At 31.3% G+C, this 16,398-nt stretch overlaps 1 protein-coding gene across 49 annotated transcripts in view; it reads left to right on the top strand.

Moving 5' to 3' along the window:
* RIMS2 (regulating synaptic membrane exocytosis 2) overlaps positions 1–16,398 on the top strand; it is a 603,997-nt gene that overhangs the window by 308,370 nt on the left and 279,229 nt on the right. For 18 of the 49 annotated variants that reach the window (XM_059165839.1, XM_059165832.1, XM_059165828.1 and 15 more), the window contains 5 exons: positions 1,761–1,880; positions 4,395–4,494; positions 5,436–5,559; positions 7,249–7,295; positions 8,668–8,780. In XM_059165839.1, the coding sequence (XP_059021822.1) occupies positions 1,761–1,880; positions 4,395–4,494; positions 5,436–5,559; positions 7,249–7,295; positions 8,668–8,780 (504 nt within the window). Of the gene's footprint in view, positions 1–71; positions 281–1,760; positions 1,881–4,394; positions 4,495–5,435; positions 5,560–7,248; positions 7,296–8,667; positions 8,781–14,683; positions 14,732–16,398 lie in introns of all 49 variants that reach the window. The other 31 variants (XM_059165830.1, XM_059165827.1, XM_059165815.1 and 28 more) reach the window with 3 other exon arrangements.

The raw sequence follows: 16,398 nt of genomic DNA, 5'->3' as shown, positions 1-16,398 counted from the left end.
GCATGTTTTCTTTTTTTGTATCTTTTTTTTATTATTATTATTTTTGTTTTATTTTTATCCCACACCTGTAGGGGACAGTCAAAAGGGAAAAAGAAAAACTAGTGAGCAGGCAGTTTTGTCGGACTCTAACACCAGGTCTGAGAGACAAAAGAAAATGATGTACTTTGGTGGCCACTCTTTGGAAGAGGACTTGGAATGGTCTGAGCCTCAGATTAAGGACTCTGGGGTAGATACCTGTAGTAGCACAACCCTTAACGAGGAGCATAGCCATAGTGATAAGGTACTGACATTGTGGAGCCTGCCTTTTAACCTGCTCATTTGGTCTTCGTTTGCTCTCTGTCACTCATTCAAACAGAACATAATAAAAGGACAGGGCATTTCAAGGGTCAATGTAGCATTTCTTAAGGTGCAGAAAAGAAAAACAAAACCAAAACAAACAAACAAACCAAAATACTTCTTGCTTGCTTTGCTGTTTTTGTTGTTGGACGGCATACCAAAAAATAAGTAAATGAAATAAAAAATTAGGAACAAAGGAATGCTTTGTCTATGGTCGCATGAGAGAACTTTGTGATGTTTTTATAAACCACAAATATAAAGAATTTTTGGATTGGCTTATTTGATTGCTTGCATATATTTTCCTTGGGATGAAAATTAAATTATTAATAGTTTCAATCCCAGGCAAAAGGGAGATAATTGGGTCTGTTTGCACAGAAAAAGTTGTTTTTCTTTTTTCCCTTTCACTGTCATTTTGCTCTTTTGTTTTATTGTCATAGCATTTTAATGTAGTATTAATTAGTACTAGAACCATTGCCATCTGCTTTGGTATTTATTATTTTTGCTTTTAGAATAGTGAGACTTTTGAAATCTTTTTACCATATAAATTGAAACTTGTCTTTTGCTTGCCAAATTTTGCATGAAGATGTGCATGTTACTTTTTGATGACTATGAAACTGTGATTACACAAATCATTTACTTTGTTATTTGACATACAGTTTATAATGGATGGTGTCATAATTTTTAAAGGGGTTGGCTCTGCCCTGAGAAAGAGATAAACTCCTAATATTTTCAAGCTTATTTAACAGTGGATATACCATGAATTATCTAATAAACTTAATTTACTAAATAGATTAAAGACCCAAAAGAACCAGTGAACCTACAAAAAGTGAGAAATATAAACTAGCCTCACCTTCGAATTAGGTCTCTTTCTCTCATGCAGATTCAACTGAAAAGTTACTGGGGCTTGTGTATTTTTATAATTTTAATCTAGAAACCTATTTCAAAGAAGCCCCATCATAGGTTCAAATTTGATGTGTTTCTATAATTTTAGCTTTTAACTTTTACTGTAATTAAGTCTTTCAAAATCTCCAGTAGTGTTTGAATATTAAAATATCATTTTAAATGAATCTAACCTCTTAGAATTTCAATCTATCTTTTCTGTTATGTGAATTTTTAATTAATCTTCAGTGTATAGGTAGTTTGCATATATTTTCAAGATTTCTCAGATTTCATAAAACAATATAACTGCAGTAATGTGTCAGGGCACTGTAAGAATTTGCAATAATTGGATTTCAAAAAATCTTGAGATTATAAAATTGAGCGTCTGCATAATGTAGTAAGCCCTTTTGATCAGTGTGTTAAATGCAAACTGGTTTGTGTAATCATAAGACTTTGGAAATCTGGAGTTTAGATATATTGTACAACAAGGGGTCATTTATCATAAAAGAAAATTAATTTTTTTGTTTGTTGATGTAATATGTCAGCACCCTGTGACGTGGCAGCCATCTAAAGATGGAGATCGTTTAATTGGTCGCATTTTGTTGAATAAGCGTCTAAAAGATGGAAGTGTGCCTCGAGATTCAGGAGCAATGCTTGGCTTGAAGGTATGTGATGAAATACGAGATTCTGGCTCTCCACTCCTTACTGATTTATGAGAAAAGCAAAAATTTAACAACTCTTTCCAATTTATGCCAGCTTGGTGTTTTTTTTCCCCCTGTTTCCAAGAATTCCCAAGTATTTGCACTCATTACCCCAAACCTTTTCATTTCCAAGTATTACTTATTCCACAATAATACTTAAATATATGATTTTGAAAATAAACCCAAATGATATGTTTGAATCCTGAATACAGCTCTCAAACTTATTTTATTTATACAGTTTGTCCTTTAAGGCTGTATCTGTGTTTATACACTATTAAAACAATGGCTTTAATCAATTACTAAATATGCAAACTTGGGAATGTATATATTTAGGACACAGTGTTTAAAGGAAAACCACAGGCCTCAAATAGCATCACTTAGGTTAAGGCCCCATATCCCTAACTTACCACAGTTTTAGCTCCCCATTAGTGTAACCTCTATCCAGTCAACATGGGAATTTCCTGGGCAATACTAGGAAATTTATTGATAGTCTCCCTTTTGGAGGGCAGTCTTGCCTTAACAGTGCATTCCTTGCTAATAAATTCTTTTCTCATTTATATATTTATATACACGTGTGTGTGTGTGTGTATTTTAATGCCCTTTCTCTGCCTTTGAAAACCTTTCTTTTGCTGAGCTCAGCAGACCTGTCTTCGGCGTACTAGATGAGATGCTGTTCAATTCATGAATCACTTAATAAAGCCAATTAGATCTTCGAATTTAGTCGGTTGAATTTTGTTTTTTAACAATCAGAATGTAATTTTTGTTTAAGTGTAGGAAAATGTGGGCGTTGTGTGTATTCGTGTGTAGGAGAAAGAGAATACTGTTTAAAGTCTGGAAACTCAAAAATACTTATGTTAGGAGATTTACTATAAATATTAATTTATATTTGACTGTAAAATACCAGGTAGTTATTTGGTAAGTAGATCAAATAGAACTCTTTTTTATTTTTTATTTTTTTATTGTTGTTGTTGGTTTGTTGTTATTATTGTTCGTCTGTACGGTGAATTAACAACTGAAGTGAAAAAAGAGTAAATGGTTTTTAGAGTTAAGCAATGGCCATGGAAGTTGTCCTATAGAATATAGTGAGATGTTAGAAAACTTTGGGGGTATGTGGAATCGGCCAACTAACATTTATTGGGTGGCTGCCCCACAGATGGCCCTGATCTGAGCCCTTTACTTCTATCAGATTATTTAATGCAACAGATGAGAAATAGGTTTAGAGAAGTGTCATAACTTGCCCGTGGTCACAGAGATGATGATGGAGGTGAGATTTAAATCCAGATCTGTCCAACAGAGTGTTAAAGCAGTAAAAAGGAGAGGGCAGGAAGTCTTGGTTTGAATCCCTGGTAAGTCATTACTAGCAACATGACATAGGGCAACTGAACTTCTGTTAGCCTCAGATTCCTCATCTATAAAATGGAGATAATAATGCTTACTGAATTATTATAATAAACTTAAATACAGCAATATACAAGCATTTGGCAGAGTAGCTAGCACACTGTAAGATTTTAATAATAATGGTAGTATCAAGTATCATTAGTTATTATTATTAAAGTTTATCAAGCCAAGAAAGTTTTAAAATATTCCATAGTATCTGCACATTTAATTTTCAGAATCAAACATAGGACTAATTAGTTAATAAGAACTGGATTACAACTGAGGGTATTTTACTGCAACTTAGGAATAAATAACATAGAAAAAGCCAGTGATTTTTTAAAATTCAGATAACATTCACTCAATTTAGAGAAAAAAAAACTTAATGAAGTTAATTACTATTATTTGCTTAACATGCTATAAAATTGATACATTGCTTGAATGGTAGTTGATCACAAGCATTAGTTTTGTAAGAGGCCAGTCTTACAGGTACCCATATGACTCCACAGCATTATTGCTAATAATTATTTTTCCTTTTTCTTAAAGATATGCATTAATAGAAACATAAAAATAGAAAAATTGGAATGCAAATGGCCTGAAGTTTACATAAGTTATAATGAGATTAAGTACATTTTGTAGTTTTCTTAGGGAAAATCCATCATTATCACTTACATTAATCAATGAGCCTGAAAGATTACTAAATAATGGAATTGTGATGGCTTACCATAGTCAAAGTAACAAATATTTATGTGATTAAGATATTTGAAATCTACAACTAGAAACGTTAATATAATTATATAATACTGTAAGAGCATGTTTTTGGAAATGATAAAAACAATTCTGAGAGAAATTACAGTTTATTAAGTTCTTTCTAAGGTATGTGATTTTTTTTTTAAACAAATAATTGTGAAAATTTTAGAATATGTGAAAAAAAGTCCACTCATGGAACATGTAGTCAGTTTCTAATAACACCATATTATTAAAAATTATTTTTAGAATATTATAGTTTTAAAAGCTACAAATTATCTAGTTATTTTTTACTTGAATCTTCAACTATGTTTCTTTGAACAATATGCCTGTTTTAACACTTTTCTCTTTTAAAAGGTTGTAGGAGGAAAGATGACTGAATCAGGTCGGCTTTGTGCTTTTATTACCAAAGTAAAAAAAGGAAGTTTAGCTGATACTGTAGGACATCTTAGACCAGGTAGGTTTCTATCTTTGATTATTTATATTTAAACTGTTAAACTGAAGTAGTTATGAAAAAGTCATCCTCACTTAGAAATGATTTGACCAAAAATCAGGAACTCATTTTTAACTTAAATAAAAAATCTCTATTCTTAATGGAAAATGTAACTATTATTTCTTGAGTCACATTAGATAAAAAGCTTTTTATATTTACTGATGCTTTTGGCTGATAGATATTCTTATTGTGTATCTAGTATTAATCTATTTTGCTTCCCATAAGGCTTCATTTTTTAAAAAATTCCAACAGTTTAGGAAACAAACATTATAGATAAATACATATTTTCTACAACGTGTGATTCCTTATCTCTTTGGTAATGGATACTATTGGAGAGATCCTTGAGTGCCTTGAAGGGAATATGATAAGATGATAAGTATTAAGCCTTTTGTATAAGAAACTGTAGGGTGCCTGGGCGGCTCAGTTGGTTAAATGTCTGTCTTCGGCTCAGGTCATGGTCCCAGGGTCCTGGGATTGAGCCCTGCACAGCATCCAGCTCCCCGCTCACTCAGCAGGGAGTCTGCTGCTTTTCTTTCTTTCCCCGCCACCCCTGTCCCGGCCACCCTGCTGTGTGTTGCATAGATATTGACAAACCTAGAATATAGTCATAAAATTTTCAAAGAGTTAACAGATTTTAATAATTTCTAGAATCAGACTCCTATTTAGAAACCACAGAGATAACTTTTATGTAGTTTTATCCCTCAGACCTTTGTCCTTTTGGGTAAAAATACTAATCATCCTTATCATCAAATGTTATGCCAATGGAGCTGTTCTCAGTATGTCATACTTCATGACAGTGACTTTATTCTTTGAAGTTCATTGCAGTTTAAGGGTGCTTTGGTTTCAAAGGCATTTTATGGGATTAGTTTTCTTTCTAAGATTATCATTACTGGAATACACTCTAGGTGATGAAGTATTAGAATGGAATGGAAGGTTTTTGCAAGGAGCCACATTTGAAGAAGTGTATAACATCATTCTGGAATCCAAACCTGAACCACAAGTGGAGCTTGTTGTTTCAAGACCTATTGGGTGAGTCGGCTTGTGTATTTTATGAACATACCTTATAAGTTGACTACTCTTGCACATTTGTAGTATGCAATCTAAAAATCTGATTGTTCTATAAAAACTATTGTTTTGAGGGCAGTGCTTCTTTTCTCCTTTTTTGCTAAAACAGCTCACCAAAAATCATGCCATTTCTTTATCTGATCATGCCAGAATATACAGTTATTATAGAAGAAGAAATATTTAGATGTTTATTTTTTTTAATTGTCTATTAGCTTAATAGGGGGCTAACGGCATAGTAGGAGGAGACTATAGTAACAATTACTTCTAAAAGAAAGTTCACGAACTGTAGTCCTCTACATTGTGAAAATAAGGGTCAATGAATTTTACATATTTTTTTCAAAATGGAGATTTCAACATAGGAAAGAGAGGTCCCAAGGATACACTGTTCCTAAACAGAGGGAACAGTTTAAGGAACAACATGATATGTTTAAGGAAACAGACAAAAAATAAGCAAATACCAAAGTACTCCGTGGCGTTTGTAATATTTTACCTCTAGATTCAAATAGCAATTTCCAAAAGTTGGCAATAAATACAGTCTTTTGTACTGTATGCTGATAATTTCTCATTAAATATCACAGCAGTGTTTCCCTTATAGAAGCTTATATTCTAAGCCAATGTAAGAGATATACCTATAACTAAGTAAAAGCTATAGGAAATATATATACAATGACAGCAAATTATTAAGTGCAAGTTTGGGGTAAGAGTATTTGAGGGTGGAAGCTATAAAAATTCTTTTTTTTTTTTTTGAAGAATACCAATGCCCTGTTGTCATTCATTTAGGAAATGATCAGACTATATTATTTTGATCTCTTTTTTTTTTTTCTTTTTTTTTTTGTTTTTTTTTTTTTAATATAATTTTTTATTTTTTATAAACAAAACAAAACAAAACAAAACACAGGGAGGGGGAGGAGTCAAGATGGTGGAGAAGTAGCAGGCCGAGACTACTTCAGCTAGAATATTTTGATCTCTTTTTATGCTGGAGAAAATGACTTACATTGGTAACTTAGTTTTATTGAAGTGTTCCTTTCAAAGTAATGATCCTATAATCATATTTTTGCTTAATATCTCAAATTCATAAATATTCTTTTATATATTTTTCCTGAATGACCTTTACTATTAAAATCTGTCAGTCCTGGAAAATCTCCAACAAAAATGTCCATACTTTTGGCATAAATTCAGTTACCATTTGTAAGTCCCAAAGAAAAACCTGTTTGCATTTTTTCCTCAATGGAGTTAATACATTTAAAAAATTTCATCCACAATCTGAATCTTTAAATTTTTCTTGTGGTGATACTTTATTTATAACTCAATATTGTTGATTAAAGAAGAGAATAGGATTCAAATATATCGTAAAACCTATCTTAAATTCAAAAATTTATTAGAATGGGCAGTCATGTAGTAAAACACATAGAAAATGAAATATATTTTTGTAAGTCTTCTATAAATCATATGACTGTTTATTCCTTTCGAAGTAGTTGAGGTTAGTTCAGAACACTTTGATTAGCAATAAAGTACTACAGCTTGTTTTCTCTTACTTATGTAACACTACTATCATACACAGTTTTGTTCATTTTAGACTGATTGATGATCATAAAAATAGCAGTTGCATTAATTGTGGAAACAATTTCTTGCTTTCTTGTTCTGTCATTTCAGAGATATCCCTAGAATCCCTGATAGCACACATGCACAACTGGAGTCCAGTAAGTCTCATTCATTCTAGAAGAAAATACTAATATTGTCATTTTCCAGGGGTCAAATGAAGTATTTTGTCTATTAATATGAAATAAGAAATAGAATAATCTTGTTATCAAATACATAGTTATTGTATAAATGAAAAATTTAGTATTATTTCATATTATTATGGGATAAAGTACAAAATTCTATAATATTTTAAGATAGTTTTTTTTAATCACGCCCTCTTAACTACTATATATTTTTAGATGGCTTTATTAAGGTACACTATAATAAATAGCACTGAAGTACACAATGAGGTAAGTTTTGATGTACAAATGAAACCATCATCACAACAAAAATAATGAACATACCCATCTTTCCTACAAGTTTCACTCCCTCCTTCCTTAATTTCTTCTAATTTTAAAATTTACTACTTTGTAAACTACCCCTCAGTAAGTGGGGGGAATGCTTGGGACAATCTAGTGAGTCATATCCTAATTTCTCTTTTTAGAAAACAGGATAGTAGTTTAGATTTGGCATCAGAGTAGTAATGGAACAATAGACAAATAAGTTTATGTAATGTTAAATATGTAAGTGCTTTTTATTACTTGTGTTTGAGTGCAATTTCAGATGTTAAACAAATGGCTTTTTCCCGGTGAACTAAGTTTCTTGATTGATTGAGAATAAAGTAAGGGGTGTTCTAAAAGAAGAGAGGAGATGGGTTGCCATTTGAAGTCTGTTGATCAGGGGAGACCATATTGAAAAGGAAGTGATTGGAGCAAAGATTTGGAAGAGTGGCTATGTGGGGGAAGAGGTTTCCAGGGACAGGGACCAAGTGGTGCAGTGTCTCAGGCAGGGAATCCTAGGATGTGCCGGAGGAAAGCAAGGAGGCAAGTATTGCTGCACTGGAGTGAGCAGTGGGAAGGATGAAGGATGGGGAGACATGGCAGCCAGATTGCATAGAGTTTGTGAACCACTGTAAAGTCTACTTCCTTTTGGGCTTTTATTCTGTGGGAAATCAGAACTACACAGGTTGGTTTTGAGGAGAGATTTATGTTTTAAAATATGGCTACTGTGTTGGAAAATAGTTCAAATGGAGTCAAGGATGAAAGCAGAGAGAGTAGTGAGAAAACTATTTTGATATTTAGTATTTTATTTGGTGACTTAGGCCATTGGTGGTAGCAATGGAGTTGATGAGAAGTGATCGGATCGTATAATAATTAAGAATATACTATTAAAGTAGATTTTTTGCTTTTATTTCACAATGATAAGTGACTCTAAAAGACATAAAATAAAGTCTTAAAAATAAATAAATAATTTAAAAGCACTATGGTAAAGATTATTAAATACTAAGGAAGAATAATCATTATTGTTCTTTATGTATAATTACCGTTTCAGGTTCTAGCTCTTTTGAATCTCAAAAAATGGATCGCCCTTCTATTTCCGTTACCTCTCCCATGAGTCCAGGCATGTTGAGGGATGTTCCACAATACTTATCTGGACAACTTTCAGTATGTAATCACTACATTAATTTCTCTTTTTGGAATACCAAGTACTGTTATTACTATGTGACAATAACTTTTTGTAAACCAACTCCTTTTTAGAATTTAATTGTGCTTTTAACCATCAGTTTTCACATTATCAGTAGTTTTGATTTCTTGAAATTTAACTTTAATTATTTAGCATAGAGTTTTCTTATTAGATTATATTAGATTTTCTGGAATTTAATGAGAGAATTTGTGGGGATATCTAAAACCTTTACTTTAGTAATTTTATTCCAAAATTCAAGGTCATGATTTTTGCTCAATATATTAAAATGACTATAATTTGTCCTAGACTTTTGAGAGAAATCAGATTGCTGTACTGTACAAAGATGTATATTTAAGGTGAAAGTAAATTTTATACATTCCCTGCTTTTCAAGTTCAAGGAAATTTGGTATGAATTTCATAGTAAATAATTGGGGTATGAATATTGCTGAGGTATTATACTTGAAAAGCTTTGGTCACAAGCCAAAACTGAATAAATGGGGAAATATATAATAACTGGGTATACTGGTGATTTCATAGTAAGTAACCCCTAATCTTGAACATTTTGTATAAAAACTAAAAATTCAGTTAGGCATATTCTGCCTGTATTAGAAGAGCTTTGCAAATTTGAGTCCTCACTTTTTATCAATTTCTTCAATTGTCATTCTCTTTTTAAACTATTTAAAATATTAAAATATCTAAATTCATCCAGTTGCATTTTAGAGACATAATGCTGATGAGTTACTAAACTTGCAATTTTATATGTATTAAGAACTATTTAGATTCTCAAAATCCAGACATTGAATTTTGGATAAAAATGTTATAATTGAAAACTAAACTATTCTTGGGCTGTTATTTTAAGAACAATAGGAAAAGCTTTTTTTTAAAAATCAGCTATGTAATTTCTCCTTTTATTTTTTGGGGGTAGAGGAGGTGTATGATTTTTACTGAAGAATTTTTATTAATTAAAAGCCATAGGAAGTATAAGCAGAGTTAACATTAAAATTCTTGAAATAGTTATTAGACATATCTATTCTGGAGCTATTTTGATCACAAAAGTGACAATAACAGAAAGATTATGCAAGAAAGAAGCTGAGATACTATTAGGAGCTTGTAAATGTCTTACTAAAATGAATTTCTTCTCTTTATTATTTTTTTTTCCTTTCTCTCATAAACAGATTGAACTTTTTCACTTGAAGACAGTGGTCTTTTTTCATTTTCTTTATAAGTAGCATCTTTCTACTTACTCTTTTACATGTATTGACAGCATAGATGTTGTCATTTATAAATGTATATGTATTTTCTTCCAGCACTTTAGAAAGTGATAATATTAAGATTATTTATTAAATTATTATGGCTCCTTTCAAATAGTCCATCTTTAAATAATACTTAGGATGGCTGGATGATGCCAGTACATAAATGTGTATGTGCATGTGTGCATGTGTGCGTGTATGTGTGTGTATTGGCTTCATTTGGTGGAGGAGGGAGTGGAAGTGGAAGTTAGACTTTCATAGTAAGTAAGTACCATTTTGTTACTGTCTTTGAAATCCCAAAGCCCTATAGAAATTGGACTGGGGAGGAGGGGAGAAGATGGAGGAGCATAGCAAAGGCATTTAGACAAATTTCAAATTCAGCTATTTTTTATTATGTTTCAAAATGAATATACTAGAAAGGTAAGACTTAAATATTTGGGGGAATATAGACATGAAGTTTTACTTCTAAGGGTATAATTAATGATTTAAAGTCATAGGATTTCCATTTATAAATGGTGTTAGTTTAAAGTCCATGTAATTGTAAAATGTGTACATCTTATCACTTTCTTATGACTTAGAAAGGATATGTTCCAGTAAGATAACATTAATAAGTATAATACATATTTGTTGTGGTAAATCTAGAGAGTATAGATAAATAACTAAAAAATCAAAATCACCTATAATCCCACCACTCAAATGTAACTTTTCACATACATACGATTTTTTAAACAAAAGTGATAAATCTGTTCATAGTATTTTGAGACCTGCTTTTTCACTTAGTCACATATTGTACATTTTTTCTTGAAAATTTTTTCTGTAAATATTTTTCTTAAAATTATTTTAAGAGCTATTATATATTATTACATATTATATCATTTTAACTTAATTTGCTATTATGGGACATCTTGTTTGTTCTTAATTTATATTGCTATAAACATGAATCTTCACTCATCTCTTCAAGAAATATATGTTAAGTTCTGACCCTAGGTCAGCCATAATATTAGTTGCTGGGAATATAACAGTGATAAGATAGATATGGATTTTATCCTCATGAAACTTAATTTTATGTTTATTCTTTGCATGCAAAAAACCACAAGATATATTATTTCTAATATATTTAATCCTATGCCTATGAACTGGAGACAGTTTTTGCTCTAATGATATAGAGTTTAGGAAATACATCCACATATGTCACTTTTTGGGAAAATTCCTAGGAATCCCCAAGGTAACATTACAGTTCCTATCTCCTACTTATTTTACCTTTATAAATTTTTATTTTGGTGAGATTTTACCTGAGCTCATAACTCAGAAGTTTATGATGTTGCTAATTGCAGAGAACAAAGATAATTTGTATGGTATGTGAGCTGACCTCCTAATATATTTGTCAGTTCATGGACTGATATTTTCTCAAATAGAAATATACATAGAATTTAAATTGTTGTTTAAACGTTCACTTCAAGGTTACTGATGATTTTTAAAAATTTATGCAGGTTAATTCCTCTCTATGCTTGAATTCTGCTGCTGCTTGTTATTATCCTAGGGCATAACTGTAAAAGTGTCATTAATACATTTGGTGAGAAACTCGGTATGAGCTCAGGTTTATGACTCCTGGACTATAGGTTAGCCTTCTCAGTGTCAACACTCCCTAATTTTGATTCGTTTTAAAACTCGTGTTCTAACACAGTTCAACAGTTCCCTTCTGTAGAGGATTGCTTTTGTAGTTAATTCAATATTTTTAAATTAATCTGGAATCTTTGTCTAGTTTTTGGTAGAACGTTGAGGTAAAAGACAGCCATCAACTCTTTTTAAAAATGAGGAATGGCTCAAAATTCTTTCTATAGGAACACATTGATTCTTTTTGACAGTCATATTTTATTTAACTCGTAGGTCTGTGGTTGATTTGCAGCTATAATGTTTCCCTACATTACCTTGTTTTAATATTTTTCTGACTCTATTTTTAGTGATTATTTGCAAATATTGTACATATCCATTTTGTATGCCCATTTAAGTGGAATAGATAACTGAAGAATAGGTATGTATTCTTCATACCTCTTTAGAAATTCTATAGCCTTTTTAAACCTCTGTAAATGAAAGTGTTTTCCTTTGCGCTTTTGTTTATTATGCCTCGTCATCACAACCTTTTTATTCCAGAAGCATTGCCTAAAAGGAATGCCCTAAAGATGGTAGTGCAGTATGGTAGAGTGATATTAAAAATGCAAAGCAAATTATGTATAAATTCACTTCTTCTGTGACTCCTGTAACTGAGTTGTTATAGGTTTCAACAGATATTTCCAGTTTAAAATACGTTAATGTTTTTAGTTACAAATTGTAATGCCATATATAATATTTCACCATTCTTGTAGGAAATATCCAGAATCCATAGAGGCAGAAAGCTGCTTAGTCCTTGCCAAGAGTTGGAGTGATAAGGGAGTGGGGATTGATTACTTCATAGGTACAGTATATTCTGGGATAATACGAGGTTTTGAAACTAGAGGGAGGTAGTGGTTGCACAGTGCTGTGAATGTACTAAATGCCATTGAATTGTACCCTTTAAAATGGTTACTTTTAGGGTATTGTTTGCATTTCATCTCCATTTAAAAAACTAGCAAGAGAAAAATATGCTTTTATAGTCAAGTTCAATGTATAAATTTAGAGGTGAAGATTAGTTTTAAATTACCGTAGATTGTAGACTACCGACTTCAGAAATCTGTGAGTTGCTCATTTGAGACCATTTTAGAAGATGTCAAATGTTTGCCTTCAAGGACTAATTTATTCCAAAATGCTGTTTGTCTCAAATTAATTTTTTTTTTAGTTTGTGAAGTAATATTTACTTCAAAACCCTTCTATTACCTTGCTACTTTGGGTCTAAAACAGGCAGAACAGGTGAGAGAACAAGGAAAATAAAATCTATTTCCAAATAGAGTGTTTTGTTAGTCCCTTTGTTCAGCTTGCCTTGTCAATCTCTATGCATTTCATACATCCCTGGTCCATTTGCTAGAGAAGTAACCACGTAGGATTATGCTGAAAGGTATCAGTAACATACTCCATTTCTAAAGATTTCTTTCTTCCTTTGGAAATGTCTCCACATGAAAAGGAAGATGGCTTAGATTTGAGACAGCCTTGGTTTTTGGAGAGAGAGAAAGATGACTTATATGATTGATACCTGCTTTTAAGGTCTGCTTTTAAGGTCTTTTAAGGAGATTGGGTTTTAGATTTATGTCTTAACAGTCTCTATCTGATGATAGTTGAATTAGGCAACCGTCCTCCGACTGCCTATTATCTGTTTCCTTATAACAGTGGAAAGGTCTGAGGCCTCTATTTATAACTCTTTGAATTAGACAAGAGAGATATCCATGAGAAGTATGAAGAAAGGGATGGAATCTTGGTGAAAGAAAACAATTAAATGCCTTGAAATCCATCCCCGAACCCAGACATGTGCATCTGATTTTTGTTACAGATTTAACCATTGACCTGCCTTAATAAAGACACAAAATTCTGATTATTGTAGTGTTATTTGGAAACTCTTTTCAAGTGAAAACAGAATAAGCCAGAAGAGAAAGAAAACTTGACTTTATTCTGGGCATTTGAAATAGACTGATTTAAATTTAAATAGACTGGGCTTTGCTTTTCTTTTCCTTTCTTTTCTCTTCTTTTTTCTCATTCCTTTTTTTCCCTTCTCTTCTCTTCTTGTCTCTTCTCTCCTCTTACCTTCCCTTCTCTCCTCTCTCCTTTTCTGTTTTTGATTTTTTAGAACCCAGCTTTATTTTCTACCTTTAAACTCTCTTTTTGTTTGAGTATAGGCAACTGTCTGCAGCCTTTTTCTGTGTCTCTGTTTCCTCGTCTCAAATTAGCATAATAGCAACTACCTCCTAATGTTGTTGGAAGCAATGAACTTGCAATAAAGTATCAGTAAAAGCTTGGAAAAATATGAAGTACATAAATAAAAAGAAGTGAGGTATTATCATTAATAAGTGTGATTAGCAACAAACAGTGTTATCTTGAGTGATACCTAATAAATGTTTAAAATGGTGTTTAAATCCTTGAATTTGGTGTAAATTCTTAAGATGTGAATCAACTAATTAATCCAGTGTCTTCTGCACACTTTTATCTACTTTTTTTTTTTTTTTAAAGAAATGCTAAAGCCAACTTGTCTAATATTTTTTAAACTTTTGTTAAACGTATTTTGGAGAAGTCATGCAGTTACTTCTACAGATTACTTTTCACTATAATCCTATGATGCATTTTCATGAAACATCTTCTTGGACTATGATTTTTTTCTGTGGTAGTGTGTTTAAGGGTGAAACTTGAAATTTCTTGACTCTTGGATTATGTTTATACTCATTCTTTCAGAGTATATGAGCCCCAGAGTGTTATTTTACATTCAGTCTTACTTCCTATTATGTTGATTACATTGAAAAATTCTAAGATTTTATATGGTTTTTATATGTTTTAGCATTTTGGCAAGATTAACTTATTCATTTCGTTGAAGTACTTAACTTAGATATATGTTGTTATGTAAAAAGTATATTTAAGGGATAGTTTTCTGTGTTTATTTTACTTTTGGTCTTTTAGTTCCAGTGTGTTGTCCTTTTTGGTTTTGTTTTATTGCTTTTTTCTTTAATTTTGCTTACCAGAGCCAAAGCCTTAGTAGAAGAACAACGCCTTTTGTTCCTAGGGTTCAGGTAAAGGCCTTGTCTGCCTGATAGAAACTAAAGTTGTGTTTTAACCCTTATTTGTATGTTTTTGGAAAATGCGTAGTAGGAAACTTTTTTTGGTATGTTGCTCCAAACCATATTATTGACTTTCAAATCATTTTATAAGCCAGCTTGTAAAATTCTGCATGGGGATTAAAATACAATAAAAATTTAAAGAGACAATCTTTGTTAGTGATTTTATATTACTGAACCAAGTACTAAACTCATAGGTTTCAGACTTATATGTATGTATATGTAACATTGACAAAACAGCTGATTTTATACTGTTGATATTATCCTTTATTACACTAAGGTTGCTGTCTCTTTAAATCATTCATTATATCACTTAACATCTACATTCTCTTGCATTTTCCAAGCAACAACTCCTTGAGGAGATTGGCAAATAAATTTGTACCTTATCTAAAATATGAATTTTATGCATATTATATATAAGGTTCAACTTTGGAAAGTGTATTACTTTGAAAGAACAAAATAACAATCTAAATAAAATAAGTTGGGTTTATGTTGCTTACATTTTGTAATTGAAATGTCATTTAATTTTACCGTAATACTTGGTACAAGTTGTTTGCCTCTTTTCATTAGGAAACCCCTATATGGTAAAGTAATGACAATATAGTTTTTTTTAAAGTAGTAGTATGCTTTCCTTGCTTTGCTGCATGTTTTTTTTTGTTGTTGTTAGTTTTGAATAATACTAATTTTAAAAATTACAATTGTTTACTTAATGTTATTTAGAGTTAAATATTTACTTGTGCTCTTCAGTTCTCCTTAGGGAATTTAAGAATGGGTACATGGTTAAGCTGGAATGATTGTTATATTAAGACAATTAAAATGAAGCCATGATTTCTATTAATGAAATTGAACTAAGATAAGAAGTATGTCATATCTAGGACTGTGGAGATACATTTGTTCCATTTTGGGGAAATCAACATATATTTTAACCATTCATTTGAAAAGCACAGATAAGAAATTTAGGACTTTGATAAAATAATCTAGCAAATAAGAAAATTCTGTTTTGATAAGGTGAACTGGATATCTATTAAAAACTTCAATGCAAATCCTGTAATATAAAATAAAAATTAGGGCTATTGATCAAATGCCTAATTTAAGACAGTTTATTAAAAGTTGTAATTTTGATGAAAAATCCGTAAAACTAAAAAGTGCCTGTTTTTTTTTAACCTATATTATTTTAACATTTATGTATTTGGAAAGTATGATTTAATAAATTATAAGGTATAATTATGAAAATATGAAAGCCATATGCCTAATATGTTTGCATGAAAAATGAGTATTATTGACAAATGATATTTTTCATTTTCCGTGGCATAAGAAAATCTAAAAAGAATACTACTTATCAAACATTTTGAAGTTAGGTATCTGAAATGTTTCTAACCATTTGAGAGGAGCAAAAAGATAGCCTATGGAGAGGACAAGTGTTTAGCCTCACCCCTTGTAAAAGTGGGCAGAAATCAATGATTTTCTCTAATAATTATGAACTTAGTCTAATAATGATTATTATTGTTTCTGAGTTTCTCAGCGTATAGTTCATCAGAAAATTGTTCTTTAGCCTTTCAGAATCTTTTTCTCTTTGAAGTGCCTAATATTTATGTCATGATCCTCAGAGAAGGATTTTTAAT

The sequence above is a fragment of the Mustela lutreola genome, chromosome 3 (genome assembly GCF_030435805.1).
Source record: "Mustela lutreola isolate mMusLut2 chromosome 3, mMusLut2.pri, whole genome shotgun sequence".
Lineage (NCBI taxonomy): Eukaryota > Metazoa > Chordata > Mammalia > Carnivora > Mustelidae > Mustela > Mustela lutreola.
Note: the sequence above shows the minus strand (reverse complement) of the source record. Positions and strands in the feature narration are given on the sequence as shown.